The sequence below is a fragment of the Scylla paramamosain genome, chromosome 14, assembly GCF_035594125.1.
Source record: "Scylla paramamosain isolate STU-SP2022 chromosome 14, ASM3559412v1, whole genome shotgun sequence".
Lineage (NCBI taxonomy): Eukaryota > Metazoa > Arthropoda > Malacostraca > Decapoda > Portunidae > Scylla > Scylla paramamosain.
This window is the reverse complement of record NC_087164.1, coordinates 22,904,923-22,918,859: the sequence shown is the minus strand read 5'-3', so window position 1 is coordinate 22,918,859 and position 13,937 is coordinate 22,904,923. Positions and strand designations below refer to the sequence as shown.

Sequence of the window (13,937 nt, the reverse complement as noted above, 5' to 3'; positions counted from 1 at the left end):
AGGGTAAAGCATTAACGCTGAGGGAGTGGGTGAAGGAAGGGAAGGTAACTATAGCTGGCTGGAGGGTCTCAGGTTGGCCTCAGCTCGCCGCACATCTCTTGAGCAAGTTAGTCGAGGCTGGGCACTGAGGGACGTAGGACGCACGGCGGAGAGGAGTCTGCCTGGGCCACCCGAGTCCTATATGCATTCCTCAGGAAGAGGAAGAACGAGAATATTTATATTGTAGATGAGCATCTATATATATATAGAGTGTGTGTTATAATAAAAGTTATATTTCTTTAATTTTAATAATGCAATGGTAAGGAATTCCTTTTGTTTCCCAAACATTCGAAAGTCGACATATTTTATATGTACACATCTATACTACTACAATATATATATATATATATATATATATATATATATATATATATATATATATATATATATATATATATATATATATATATATATATATATATATATATATATATATATATATATATATATATATATATATATATATATATATATATATATATATATATATATATATATATATATATATATATATATATATATATATATATATATATATATATATATATAATTAACGGTTGTTATTTTCCAACGCAGTTCATATATCTTTAGAAAATTATTTCTTATGAAAAATTTGTTCCTAGGTAAATTCGTTCTGGTATAGTCTCGCAGCATAGCACGCGTCTCCTTGAGGCTCGTTTACTATACGCTGCTCTCATGTCTAAAAGATTCCCCTTCGTAGTCTGCCGGATCCCGGATGTGCGCGTGAGGGTCCAGGTGGGGTGAGGAGGTCACCTCACCGCCGCCCAGAAAGTGAGCTGGCGTGGTGTAGGCAGCGCCCGAGACGGGAGGTTGAATAGGATAATTTGGAGGAGGGATGACCCCTTCAGGCAGGGGGGGAGGCGGGACACCCATCACCTGCAGGAGACAGAAACGCCAACTTAGTGTTGGTTTATTCACTTGCTGGTGAAGTTGGGCGTGAGGGGAAGGGAAGGCGCAGGCTGTGTGATGAGGGCAAGTGTGTTGTGAGCTGCATCCCGTGTGTCATATTGAACAGTTTGTATCTCACTGAAGAAAAAAAAAAAAAATTGACCTCTGTCAATTCTTACCTCGCACGATGGGTGAGGAAATGAAGCTACAGAGGGTGGTGGTGGTGCCGGGGGCTGGTGGTGGTGGTGGTGACGGTGATGGTGGTGGTGGTGAAGTTGATGCTGGTAGTAAGCGTCCCAGTCCTGTGGCTGGTGACAGCTGGTGACGATTCCCCCGCCTAGTGGCACAGTCACCGTCACGGGGCCCGGAGCTCCGAGGGTCGTTAGTTGATGGCAGGAAGGCACGCCGCCCACCACCTGGCAGCTTGGCACGCGGAGCTCCTCAAGTTGGTAATCGCATTCTTCAAAAAGGAGAGAAAGAAAAAAAATATTCCGGAAATTAAGAATGAATACTAGCACTTACAGATGGCAAAGTAGACCACAAACTATTTTCTGATCTTAGGATGGCACTGAAGGTTCAGGAATTGCCCGTCACAAGCCAGCCAGCAAGTACCACAATGGTGCAGTGTTTTCTCACCTTGCGCTTCCTTGAGCGGAATGAGGTCAGGGTTTCGCTCCTCAGACGCGGGTGACGGCCTGCTGAAGGTGCTCACCGTCTCCTTGGGTGAGGTGTCGGACACGTGGGAGCCGAGGGCATAACTCGGGTCTCCAGCAGGCGGCCTTCTCCTCGGGCAGCGTTTGATGGCAATGCCTATGATGATAACAAGCGTGATCACAATGGCCACTGAGCCTCCTGCTACGATAGCGACCAAAGGCGACACGCCCATCACCTCTTCCTCAGGTTCGCTGATTCCTGAGTAAGAGCGGGAGAGAGAGGTGACTTTAGAAAACTTTTCATTAAAATACTTAAATAATAAATCTTTAGCTGATGTGCCTAAGTGTAGATTCTTAGATATAGAGGTTTGACTTTGGACAAAGTGTAAATTCCTGCAGGAATGACAACAAAGGAATATCAGGGAAGAGCCTAATTGTAAGTTAACACGTTCGTGTCTGTGTGGCAGAGTTAAGGACGCATGTGTTCTAAGTGTGTGTGTGTGTGTGTGTGTGTGTGTGTGTGCCAGGTACACTTGAGAGTAGACGAGCATTTATCTCTCAAAGTGACTTGTTTCACGCCAAATAGAATGGTCCGGATTGTAACTAACCCATTCGTTTCTCGGCGGTCTTGACAGTGAAGGCTTGTAACTTGATGGGAGTAGAGGCTCCCATGGGACTGTGGACGGCCACGTGCAGTGTGTAGGCTGTGCCGGGATGGAGATCCGAGGCCACAAAGTGGGGCGTGTTGTTGCTTACCTTAGTGACCAGCTGGAGGTCCTCAGAATTCCTCACCTTTGTAGGAGGGAATGTTGAAAAGTATTGATATTGGTTAGAAGGAATCTGGTCATAGTATCTATATTTAGTATGTACAAAATGAACTCCAAAAATCAATGGATACTGCATTGTTTTCGTAATACAATGGACATATCCTAAATGTCATGCCGTAAGAAAGCATGCTGCCAGGTAAGGTTACTCTCAACTGCGAGACGATAAAAGTAATAGTGAAGGAAATGATCAGTGTCTCACCTCCATCGTGAAGGTGCGGGGAAGCTCAGTGGGGATGCCTTTGCACGTCACGAACACCGAATGGGTTGTTTGATTTCTTATGACACACTCCTCCAGCAAGTCTGGCGGCTCTGAGGCGAAATAGAAGGACGCAGTGAGGAAGCGAGGAAAAGTGGATATGCACAAAAATACACGCACCCAACCACCCATTTTCACACCCACCCAACCACAGACACACACTTGCCAAACCTCCCCCAGCACAGATGCAAATTTTATACTCACTCGCCGCCGTGACATTGATGACGCAGGGCATGTGTTGCGTGCCAATTGAGTTAGTGGCCGTGCAGAGCAGCAAGCCGTAGTCGCCTGGGGAGGCTGGAGTGTAGGCCAGGACGCTTGTTGTACCCCACGACGCCGCCCTGCCCTCCCCCAACTCCAGTAATGACCCTGACGAGTTAAACTTCCAAGTGAACGTGACATTATCCGGCACTGCATCCACGCGACAGGTGATGTTAGCTGTCTCGTGGTGGGCGACCTGGTACTCCCGCTGCTGGCCGGGTGAACACACCGGCGTGTCTAAGGGAGAGGGGCGGAGACAGACGTGCAGGGTTAGTATGGAGAGGTACTTTGGTGGGTTGTATTTTGTTCACGTATGGAATGTTGAAGAAGGGAAATGCCAGTTAGAAGTTTGTTTTCGCGGAAGATTTTTATTGACATATTTTAAGGTTTTGTGTAAGAAGAAAAGACATGGTGGGAAAGAAAAAAATGAGATAATAGAAGAAGAATAAGAACAAGAAAACAAAAATAAGAAAAAGCCAAAAATACAAAAAAAAAAAAAAAAAAAGATAGGAAACAAGCAGAGCACATATAACAAGTAGAATAAAAAATAAAAAAAACGAACCAAACTGAACCAAACCAGTAACTAAAGGACAAAGGACGAGACGAAGACACCACAGAACAACAGGAAGCTTACACATGATAGTGATAGGGATTGGAGCCGACACCCCCTCGCCGTGAAGATTAGTGGCTCGGCAGTAGTAGCGACCGGCCCTTTCCCTTCCCACCCGCTGCAGGACGAGTGACTGGTTGGACACTATGATGCCCGCGGACACATTGTGGTGCATCGCCGAGCCCTGTGGGAAGGAGGCACCGCGCACACACCCCTCACTGCTACTGCCCTGAACACTCGTACAGTGGTGCGTCATTTTGTCTCTCTGCACCAAGGAAAACAATAATAATGAGTCAGTCAACACGTGGGTTTTAGTGTTATTATTATTGCCCGTGTTATTGTTATTGTTATTTGTAGTTGTAGAAGAAATCGTAATAATTTCAGTGGTAGTGGTGGTAATGGTGGCACTAGTAGCATTAGTAGTAGTAGTAGTAGTAGTAATAGTAGTAGTTGCTGTTGTTGTTGTTGTTGTTGCAATAGTAGAAGTGTCAATAGCATTATTCGTTTTGTTGTTATTGTTTTTGTTTTTGTTGTTGTTTTTGTTGTTGTTGTTGTTGTTGTTGTTGTTGTTGTTTGATGTTGCTGTCGTTGGTGTCACCGCTGTTGATGTTAGCGGTAATTGCTTTTATTACCAGCTTCATGATTACAATAGCCGCCATCATCATCATTATCACGCACGTATATCCAAATCACGGTGATATATTGCCGGATAAATTCACGTAAACGCCGGCCTGAAAATCGTGGGAAAGTTTATATGGAGTAGTTTAATTATTGTCTCTATGGGAAGTTACAGGACAGCGGCGGATGCATATTTCATTAATGGCTCAGCTGCAGTTATTGCACGCCGGAACAACATGGTAATTGGTGTGTTGTTATTAGCTCATCACCCCGGCACTGGTGCTAGTGGCGCTTGCACGGCGGCAGGCACAATTAATTCAAGAGTACAGACGCTCCATATGGTATCATTAATTTTTCTTTTATTTATACTCTAAAGTTTACTTCTAACTGTTTTTTCGTGTTTTAATTCGTAGTATAAATGTATTAGTCTCTCTCAAGGCTTACTTCTAACTGTACCCTCGTGTTTTACGTCTAGTTCGTAGTATAAATTTTGTAGTATAAATTTGTCTCTCAAGGTTTACTTCTAACTGTACCTTCGTTCGTGTTTTGTTCGCTTCGTAAATCTATTAGTCTCTTTCTAGGTTTACTTCTAATTGCATCTTCGTGTTTTTACTTAGAAGCATGAACTTATTAGTCTCTCTCTCAATCTTTAAAAATATATATAGGTTATTGTAATGTAGAAATGTAGAAATTCATCCGAAGATCTATTATTGCTGTTTTGAGTTTTAACCTCCTCTCAAACTTGAAAATATTATACAAATAATTGCATTGTAGATATTTCAAAAGACTCCCTGGACTTTCTGATTGAAACTCCGAATCCTTGTACTCTTCAAAAATCAAATTACTGCGCTGTAACTTTTATTATACCTTCCATAAACCTCGAAAAAAAAAAAAACATTATTTCATTGCAGGAATTTAAAAGCCTTCTTCAATCCTCCCCTTCAGTAAAAAAAATAAATAGATAAATAAAACTAGAATATTGCAGAGTACATTTTTCCAGTCTCACAAACCCGAAAAAATCAAGTAATTTAATTGTAGAAATATGGAACAGGTCTTTTGCGGAGTATAACTGGAACGAAAGAGCAGCTTGACAGTTGTTCACTTGAGGAAGAGCCGAAGCTAAATCCCTCAGAGCCTCCCCTTGTATCCAGGGCTCCCGAGGCGTGACCTACAGCAGGTGTAGGATCTCTGCGCCTTGTTGGTTCGAGCCGTGAAACTCAGGTGGTATACGGGAACATGAAATATGATACTCGTAAAGCACTTAGAAAAAGGAAAACAACACCAGTAACAGAAACATCATCATTATCATCATCATCAATAATCACGCGCTCCCCCCCCACCCCCCCACACACACAGACAGAGACACCTTCTCCCACACACAAACACGTACACACACTTACTTCGTGTATCCATGTGATCTTGTAGAATTTTGGGTTGGATTTCACTCGACACTCGAAGAAAACATCGGAGCCTTCCTTCACAGACTTGGGTATTATGCCCATGCCCATCACCAGGTCCACTTGAGGCACGTCTGTGGGAGAGGGACAAGAACACCGACTGTAGCACGACGCTTAACTTAGATTCCAGTGGGAGTGTTGCCATGTCAGAGAGAGAGCGAGAGAGCGAGAGAGAGAATTTATACTGACAGCGTGAAACTGGCAGAAAATGTAGGTATAAAAAGACTGACAGGAAAAATAAGGGCATTAAAAGAGTAAACAACAGAATAGATAGTAGATTTTTTTGTGGGTAAATCATTCGGTTCCGTATTTAGCCGCACTTGAAGGCAAAAAATGAGTAATTGTTTAGGGGCATTAGTTGACGAATAGCAAATAAACTTACTAATGAAACAAAGAGCTTTTAATTAGATGCAGTCTACATAGAACTCTTAGTGTTAACACAGTTCCGTTAAATAGATTAATTATGTGAAGAATTGATCTTTTGTAGTTCAGCAGGAAAAAAAGGAGAATGGTGTGTGTTCTCGTGGCACCGACTCGCTGGCAGTTAGGCACAGCAGACGCCACCAGCAGATGCTATAATGGGTATTGAACGAACACTTAAAACTGCTCACGCAAGACCTCGCCTCGCTGGCAAGTTGCTCTGTGACCTTGCATCTTCGTGGCTTCTCTCTCCCGGCGCCACATCCCCGGGTGATCGCCTGTCATGACTGTGCTGAGAGCTTGCATGTTTTCCAAGAAGCATTTTACGTTGTGCAACCTCGCGATTTGTTAAACTTAAAAATTATTCTGGCGGCAGGAAAACGTTTGTGATTTTTTTTGTAGTTTAGAAGCAAAGGAAATTGCGTTCTGTACTGGGAGGCCAACGCACCCTAAATATTCATTTATAATTTTGTTTGTGTGAATATTGTGAACTAGAAATCTCTCCTCGAAATTCGTGAAAAAAATGATAAATTGAATACCGAGACTTATTAGGCAATAAATTTCCTGCACATATTAGATTATCTCTCTCTCTCTCTCTCTCTCTCTCTCTCTCTCTCTCTGTCTGTCTCTTTCATATATATATATATATATATATATATATATATATATATATATATATATATATATATATATATATATATATATATATATATATATATATATATATATATATATATATATATTATGTGTGTGTGTGTGTGTGTGTGTGTGTGTGTGTGTGTGTGTGTGTGTGTGTGTGTGTGTGTGTGTGTGTGTGTATGTGTGTTTGTAAAACATGAAAATCAGGGCCATGACGCAGAGCACGCCCGTGTGCAATCTTTGCCAAGCGCCATTTTGTAACATGCCCAAAAAATGTAGGAAGTTGGTGGAGCACTGATGAACGGGACGAGTAGAGCCATGCTGGTGCTGCATCAATCAAAGTGAAACAATAAACACTGAAAGTGCAAGGTAATTGTTGCCAGCAACTTTGACTAATGAATGACATGTTTGACAGAATACCTATAAGGCAACAACAACTAATTATATTTTGAAAAAAAAATTGTCATATTTGCTCGCATATGCATACATATTATATTGGTCATCAAAAGGATGACAGTCCTCACCTAACCCATTCATGATGTGAAATGTATAACTTATTCATTGTCTTAGTTAATTAGTTTTTAAGTAATTTACTATATTTTCTTGTACACTATACGTTAAAAAGTAAGATATGTGAAGAGAGAAAGCCTAAATCAATGAAGAATTTTTCCTTTTCCTTTCATGGATGTTAGTTTAGTTAGCGGGGATGAAGTGTTTACCAGCAACACACCCACAAGGCCGGCGGTGTGAGGAGGCGGGAAAGGCTTAGGGGAGGGTAATGGTGTTTCAATGTCTCGGGTTCACCTTCTCTCAAGGGCCTCAATTAGGCGGACACCTCAGCCCCTTGAGAGGATTCCCTCCAGATAGAGAAGCGTCTCACTGCCACTGTTGGGTTTGAGTTTGTTCGTGGAGAAAATTCTTACTTTAATTTCAACAGCAATGTTTATTTACTGGGTTTGTTACGGGAGAGTGTTATTCTTTGGCCAACGCTTGTAGGTAACCTAAACACACAAATTTCAGTGTTAGTGTCTCTTTACTCTTTATTTTTCGCTCTCACGTCGTCATTTGGCCGAAGATGTCCCTCGCTCGCAGCCGTGTTCACCTGGTGCTCTAATCACGCCGGAGTGACGGCCGAGCGCTTCATTACCATCATTCGTCACCAGCCTCTTGTCCCGCTGTCCGTCACCTCGCCCGAAGCTCCATCAACACATTTATCACACTCCATCCCCTCCAGGAATTCCAGGCGTGCTATTCATCTTTACACCGTTCCATCCAGGGAAAGTTACTACATATCTGCTCACACCACTGCACTGCACGCACTCACTAAAAAAAAATATGCCAAAAATAGGCTATCCTACCATATTAATGCAACAGATAGGAGTGAAATTTACGTCACCTATTGCGTCAGTAACAAGTGGGTCACCCGATCGTTGGCACGTGGCGGGGTTCTCGGAAATCAGTCTTATTTTACTTGGTTGTATCCTAGAGAGACAACATGGTGTGGGGAGAGAAACCAAGGAGCTTCTATAGTGGTCGTGGGTAGGGTAGTGATCGATGCTGCCGAGAGGTGTTCACAAATAAAGAGGTCTCACGGTGAAGTCTGGTAAAGATTGAGTCTGGAAGCAAAGATTGGGTCTGGACATTGTTGCCTTCCCCCAGTAGGATCTTCCCGTTGATGATGATGAGAGAGAGAGAGAGAGAGAGAGAGAGAGAGAGAGAGAGAGAGAGAGAGAGAGAGAGAGAGAGAGAGAGAGAGAGAGAGAGAGAGAGAGAGAGAGAGAGAGAGAGAGAGAGAGATTAATGAGGGTGCCAAATAATATGAAAGCCTCTGAACAAAATACGACGGATAAGTAAAATGTAGGAGATATGAAAGAGATACGTAGATGAACAAAGAATGTTGAAATGACATGGAAACGTGTGGACGTGTCGCTGGGCAAAGAAGAAATTATGCCAGGAAAAGACGCAGCTTGAATGTGTGTATTTATGTATGTATGTATGTATATAGGTATGTGTGTATTCGTCAATTTGTCAGTCATTTGTGTACTTGGTCATTTTTCACAGTGCTAGTCAGTAAGCCAGGCAAACTCACACAGCCAGTAACTATCAGAGAGTCATTTCGTCATTCACTCTTTCAGACAGTTAGTTTGTCTGTCTGTCTGTTTGTTTACCTATCTTTCTGCCTAGTAATCAATAGAGAGAGAGAGAGAGAGAGAGAGAGAGAGAGAGAGAGAGAGAGAGAGAGAGAGAGAGAGAGAGAGATTGGGGGGAGGGAGGAGGGAATTGGAAACTTGTAATTACAAAAGTTGTAGGACGAAAAATTAGGAGCGCTCAAGGAGATAAGGAAAGAATAACACTGGACATATCATGGGGAAACAAAGAGGACGACCAGCACAAAGTGAAGACTTGACGGCCGCACTCAATTGAAGAAAAATAAAAATCAGGGTTCGGTGTAATTGTGGAAGGTGATAGATGGACAGGCGAGCGACACAGGAATACGAAAAAAGAAAAAAAAATGAAAATAAAAATAGAAAACCTGTTTCGATGATCGCATCTGGAACACTTGAACCTAAAGTGAACAGAAATGAGAAGACGAAATATTGTGAAAGGATTTTGTATTGACCTGAATTCCTAGTGGTTGCTGGCACATGTGTGTGTGTGTGTGTGTGTGTTAGTGAGATATTTCCAAGGCACACCCACTTGAGCTTTCCTCGCCCTTCTTGACCCTCATTTTCATGGTGCCTCCCTGACTCCCTCCGTGCCTGTCTGCCTCCCTGCCCTCCTGTTTGTGTGTCTTGCGTCATTCGTCAGTCTCGGGTGAGTAATGAAGAGCAGCCTCCCCGGCGATGACCCACCTGCACGTCAAGTCATCACTCTTCCCCGACATTTGCTTATGTTTAAAGTCAAGCATTTTTTACTCCAAAATTTCGGGAAGACATATACAGGTGATGGACACGCTGTCGGGGAGTCGAGTGAGGCTGATGGAGAAAAATGTGACGTGGAATAGTTTTCCTTGACGTGTTAATCCAGTGACTGACAGCCAATTATACTCCCAGATATAAAACATTTTGCTGCACAAGGGTAAAGTCTAGGGGATAAATTATATGTTGCTTATTTTCATGGATGTTAGACAATCTTCAGCAAAACAGCTCAGATGGACGTAGCCTTCTCGTGCGGCAATTTTGTATTAAGGATATTACTTTGTTTCCTTGGAAAGCTGATATATACAACGCAGTGATCGTGTGCGTTGTCTGATCATGTCGTTTGTAGCACTTAGTCGAATAAAAAATAAAAGATTGAGAAGAATTCGCTAAGATAAAATACTGATTTCTTCTTAAGAGTCCCGCTGTATATACCTCCACGAATATCACGTGGCCATTTACGTTGTCCTTCCCCATCCTGTCCCAGCAGCGCCTCGCATGATAGGTATGTTTCCATGGCTAACTATGCCCCAAGGCTATTCCCCTCCATACTGCCTCGTGTATCGATGCGAAGGGTGATGGAGGTGAGGGTGATGGAGTGCCAGGCGAAGAGACCACCCGTGCCCCTCGCTGCTCTGTGAGGTGCACCCTACTGCATATTTCACGGAAGGAAACAAAACCCTTCCCTTCTCTTCCCTGAATACCGAGCGAACCTGACAGCATGATGTGGTATTCATCCTGCCATAAAGGGTTCAGATTTGTATTTTGCTTCAGTGAGATGTTTAGTATGCCACCTAAACAGGAAAGACGAAAAAAAAAACAACAACAACAAAAGACAAAAAAACACGGAGCTTTGTGTACGAAGGGTGGCGTTTACGTTCGAACTTTGAGTGGATTCTGGAAGAAAAAATGAGGTGGAACTTTTTAGAGACCCACCATTCGTTTTTATGCTGAAAGAAAAGTAGTTTGAAGGTAGTAAAAGGAGGCAAAGCTTGTACTTACAGTGGACGTTAAGTTTGTACGACTCCTCAAGAACGGAGGTGGGCAGCAGGGGGTTCTCCACCCGGCAGGTATACACTACACCATGGTCGCTGGGCTGCGCCACGATGCGTAGCGTGGACACAGTCTTGTTGGCCAGCCGCACCTGCTGAGGAGGCCATGCGGACACGTGAATATATTACTTCTGACACACGACTAGTCTATTTCATGTTTCCTTTATATCCCCTTCTGAAATTTCCATAAACAAATGACCCTGCACGAAATTACTCACAATACATACGTGAACAGTATATTTTCACATAGGACATGAGGAAGTGTCTACTGCTTCGGTTTTCTTTCTAAACCTTCTTCAGGAATTTCCGCAGACGAGTGATGGAACATAACAATTATTCACCACCTATCCATTCCTTTGGTAACCCATCACGTCATAAACTCCCGTAAATTGAGTACATTTAGACATAAGACTAGCGTGGAACCTGTATTTTCTTATAGCTCCCTTCACAAACTTCTCTAGATAAATCATGCTATACTGAATCATTCATAATCTATTCATCCATCAGCCAATCCATCACAACACTCCATCTGCTTACCCACCGATACACCCGCTCACGATTCTCACCTGTTCATAGACACTCTTCCATTACCTCCACGAATAGAAAAAAAAAAAAAAAATAATGATCATAAAAAGTGATTGAATACCTCTATATCGTATTGCCATAGTCATATTCTATTCTATTGTCAGTAAAGCGCAATAAAAAGACATGCATATTGAGCAATTACCAGGAAAGGGAGGGTGAAGGCAATAGTGAGTGAGACGTGACTTCATGACGTAGGTGAAGAGGGAAAGGAGAGCAGGTGTGTGAAGCTGGTGATGGGCAGGTGATGACTTTAAACCGTATTGCATTAAATCTTTTCACACTTCAGATCAAAACGGGGAAAAAGGCGGTAAATCTGCATTGTCAGGAAAATAAGTTATAAATTTTACTGCTCACGCCTTTACGCTCATCCGATGTCAAGTTGTGAAGCCTGGAAACGTGTGTTGTTAGTGTTCATCCAGAGGAACAGGAAAGAAGCAAAGCCATCTTGTGAAATACGTGTGTGGCCAGACACACACACACACACACACACACACACACACACACACACAGACATACACACACGCACACCAAAAGAAATCAATCCGGCCTTGATTAATTACACTTATTATGTATGACACACAGGCGCGAATGCGCGCGCACTCTAGGAAAGAGAGAGAGAGAGAGAGAGAGAGAGAGAGAGAGAGAGAGAGAGAGAGAGAGAGAGAGAGAGAGAGAGAGAGAGAGAGAGAGAGAGAGAGAGAGAGAGAGAGAGAAAATGTGTGTGTGTGTGTGTGTGTGTGTGTGTGTGTGTGTGTATGTGAATGAAGTAAAAAAAAGTGTTACTATGAATATTATTATGGAGATGTTGGAAATCAAATGTTAATATTTGTCTACGAATTGAAAAAAAAAAGTTACGTGCAGAAATCGTTGTAGGAGTTTATCTAATTATGAGCATTATACCGTGCACATGATTTTAGGGCAATTACGGAGTAAAGATATCCACAAAATGAGATTCCATAAAAAGAAAGCTGGAAGGTTCCGCCGCGTCACTCTGGCGCCACCTGTGGCCGGGCGCCGTGATGATGAGGGCACAATTTCACTCCTTCCAGTAACTACCTTTCCTTTTCTATTCATACATGTGTTTTACGTGAGGCTTGATTTATTGGGTAAATTTCCAAGAATTTTATGTATTCGTTTTGATCTTTAAGAAATGTGTTCGGTTACTGTTGCATAAAATGTTGTTATATTGATGTAATAATTGGCTATTTTGGCGAGAACCTAATGAAGTTACCGTAATTAAAAGAAAAAAAAAACAAGAACTAAGAGCCTTACTCGTTGTTCAAATTTCACACGCCATACCATTCTGTGACTGCTAAATTTGTGATTAGTTTTTGTCCTCTGTTAGCAATTATACGTCTTTGTACAAACACGTAGGTATCACAGCCTCCCAAGCTTCCTCCATCTTTCGTGGATATAATTGGATTCCCAACGTCAGAGTCATCACCGAATTAGACTCTAAAGATATTGCTCCAAACTTCAATGCCAGTCATGTGTATTATGTTAGAAAGAGAATGGAATAGCGCAGTATGTGAATGAGAGAGAGAGAGAGAGAGAGAGAGAGAGAGAGAGAGAGAGAGAGAGAGAGGTGTATGTAGGAGGAATTTTCTGATCCGTTACTCCACCACCGTCGACCTTCACCTCCTTCCTTCCCCACGCCCGCTTCTACAATACCCGGGGCAGTTTCTTTTCCTTGTGCGCTGCCTTCCGCCGAGTCTATCGTGGGTGTTTTTGCCTGATGTGAATCCCATGGCCGTGAATATGCTTTGTGTCCCGGTGGGCTTTTACGTCCCGCGGCACGGAAGAGATTCGATAAAAAATAAGAGCACCAGAAAAGCTATGCGCCAGAGGACATGAATATGATATTAAGACGAGCTCTCTCCCTTTCTCTTTCTCTTTTCCTCCTTCTCTCTTTCTCTCTTATCCTCCTCCCTTACAGAAGTTAAGGCAGTCTGAAAGTGTAGTGGTTTTACCTCTATTAATGTTCACTCAAGTTCCCATGGAGTGGAAAATAGAAATCCCTCATACTTCGCTAACTTCATGAGCGTCGCTGTTCAGAGGGAAGGCCTCACAAATTCTTATAATTCTTCTTGTAGGATATTTTCATGTATTCTTTTTCTTTCGGTCGATTTCGTGGCTGGAATCTCTTAATGAAACTGCCGGGCGTGGAGGGGCGGAGTCGACGTGGCTGTGTAATAAATGGGAGAGGCGTAGCTGGGGAGATTCTTACGTGAGAGCCGAGCGAGACTCCCACAAGCCACTCACTTTAGTCTGGGTGTTGCGGCGCCTCGCTCTCTCGGGTTATTCATTGCACGCATAAATAAAAGACTAGCTGTCCTCATTGTATTATATGATTACTTGATAATATCGTATAAAATTGCAGATCTCGACTTGATAATCCTATATCTTTATTTTTTTACTAAGATATTCATTGCGTGACTTTAATTGTTGCCCGTTATGTTCGAGAAGGTTAAGAGTTGAAGTGCAGAGGTGAAATATTTTGTGCCTCAACCAGAGAATAGATTGTTTCCTGCCTTGCATCATACGTAGCAGGACACAGAACCTTAACAAACACTTCCTTTCTTTTATTTTGTGGCGTCATTGATGGAATAAAGGGTAATTAAACGGAATGTGAATGAATATGGCTGAATTATACTTGATTTCAAATGGAATGTATAAATAAATATCACCAAACA

At 42.5% G+C, this 13,937-nt stretch overlaps 2 protein-coding genes across 2 annotated transcripts in view; one reads left to right on the top strand and one right to left on the bottom strand.

Annotated features, from left to right (window-relative positions):
• Window positions 1–599: 599 nt before the first annotated feature.
• The window catches only part of LOC135107036 (nephrin-like), a 124,860-nt gene continuing 111,522 nt past the window's right edge, over window positions 600–13,937 (bottom strand). The window contains exons 7-15 of the mRNA XM_064016605.1: window positions 10,610–10,754; window positions 5,574–5,704; window positions 3,580–3,820; window positions 2,889–3,182; window positions 2,628–2,737; window positions 2,210–2,393; window positions 1,585–1,860; window positions 1,128–1,408; window positions 600–936 (exon numbers count right to left, since the gene is read on the bottom strand). Of these exons, the coding sequence (XP_063872675.1) occupies window positions 721–936; window positions 1,128–1,408; window positions 1,585–1,860; window positions 2,210–2,393; window positions 2,628–2,737; window positions 2,889–3,182; window positions 3,580–3,820; window positions 5,574–5,704; window positions 10,610–10,754 (1,878 nt within the window). The 3' untranslated portion in view covers window positions 600–720. The remainder of the gene's footprint in view (window positions 937–1,127; window positions 1,409–1,584; window positions 1,861–2,209; window positions 2,394–2,627; window positions 2,738–2,888; window positions 3,183–3,579; window positions 3,821–5,573; window positions 5,705–10,609; window positions 10,755–13,937) is intronic.
• LOC135107037 (uncharacterized) overlaps window positions 13,934–13,937 on the top strand; it is a 156,896-nt gene continuing 156,892 nt past the window's right edge. Inside the window, exon 1 of the mRNA XM_064016612.1 lies at window positions 13,934–13,937. This exon is cut by the window's right edge and continues 292 nt beyond it. The gene's annotated coding sequence lies outside the window, so the exon portion shown is untranslated.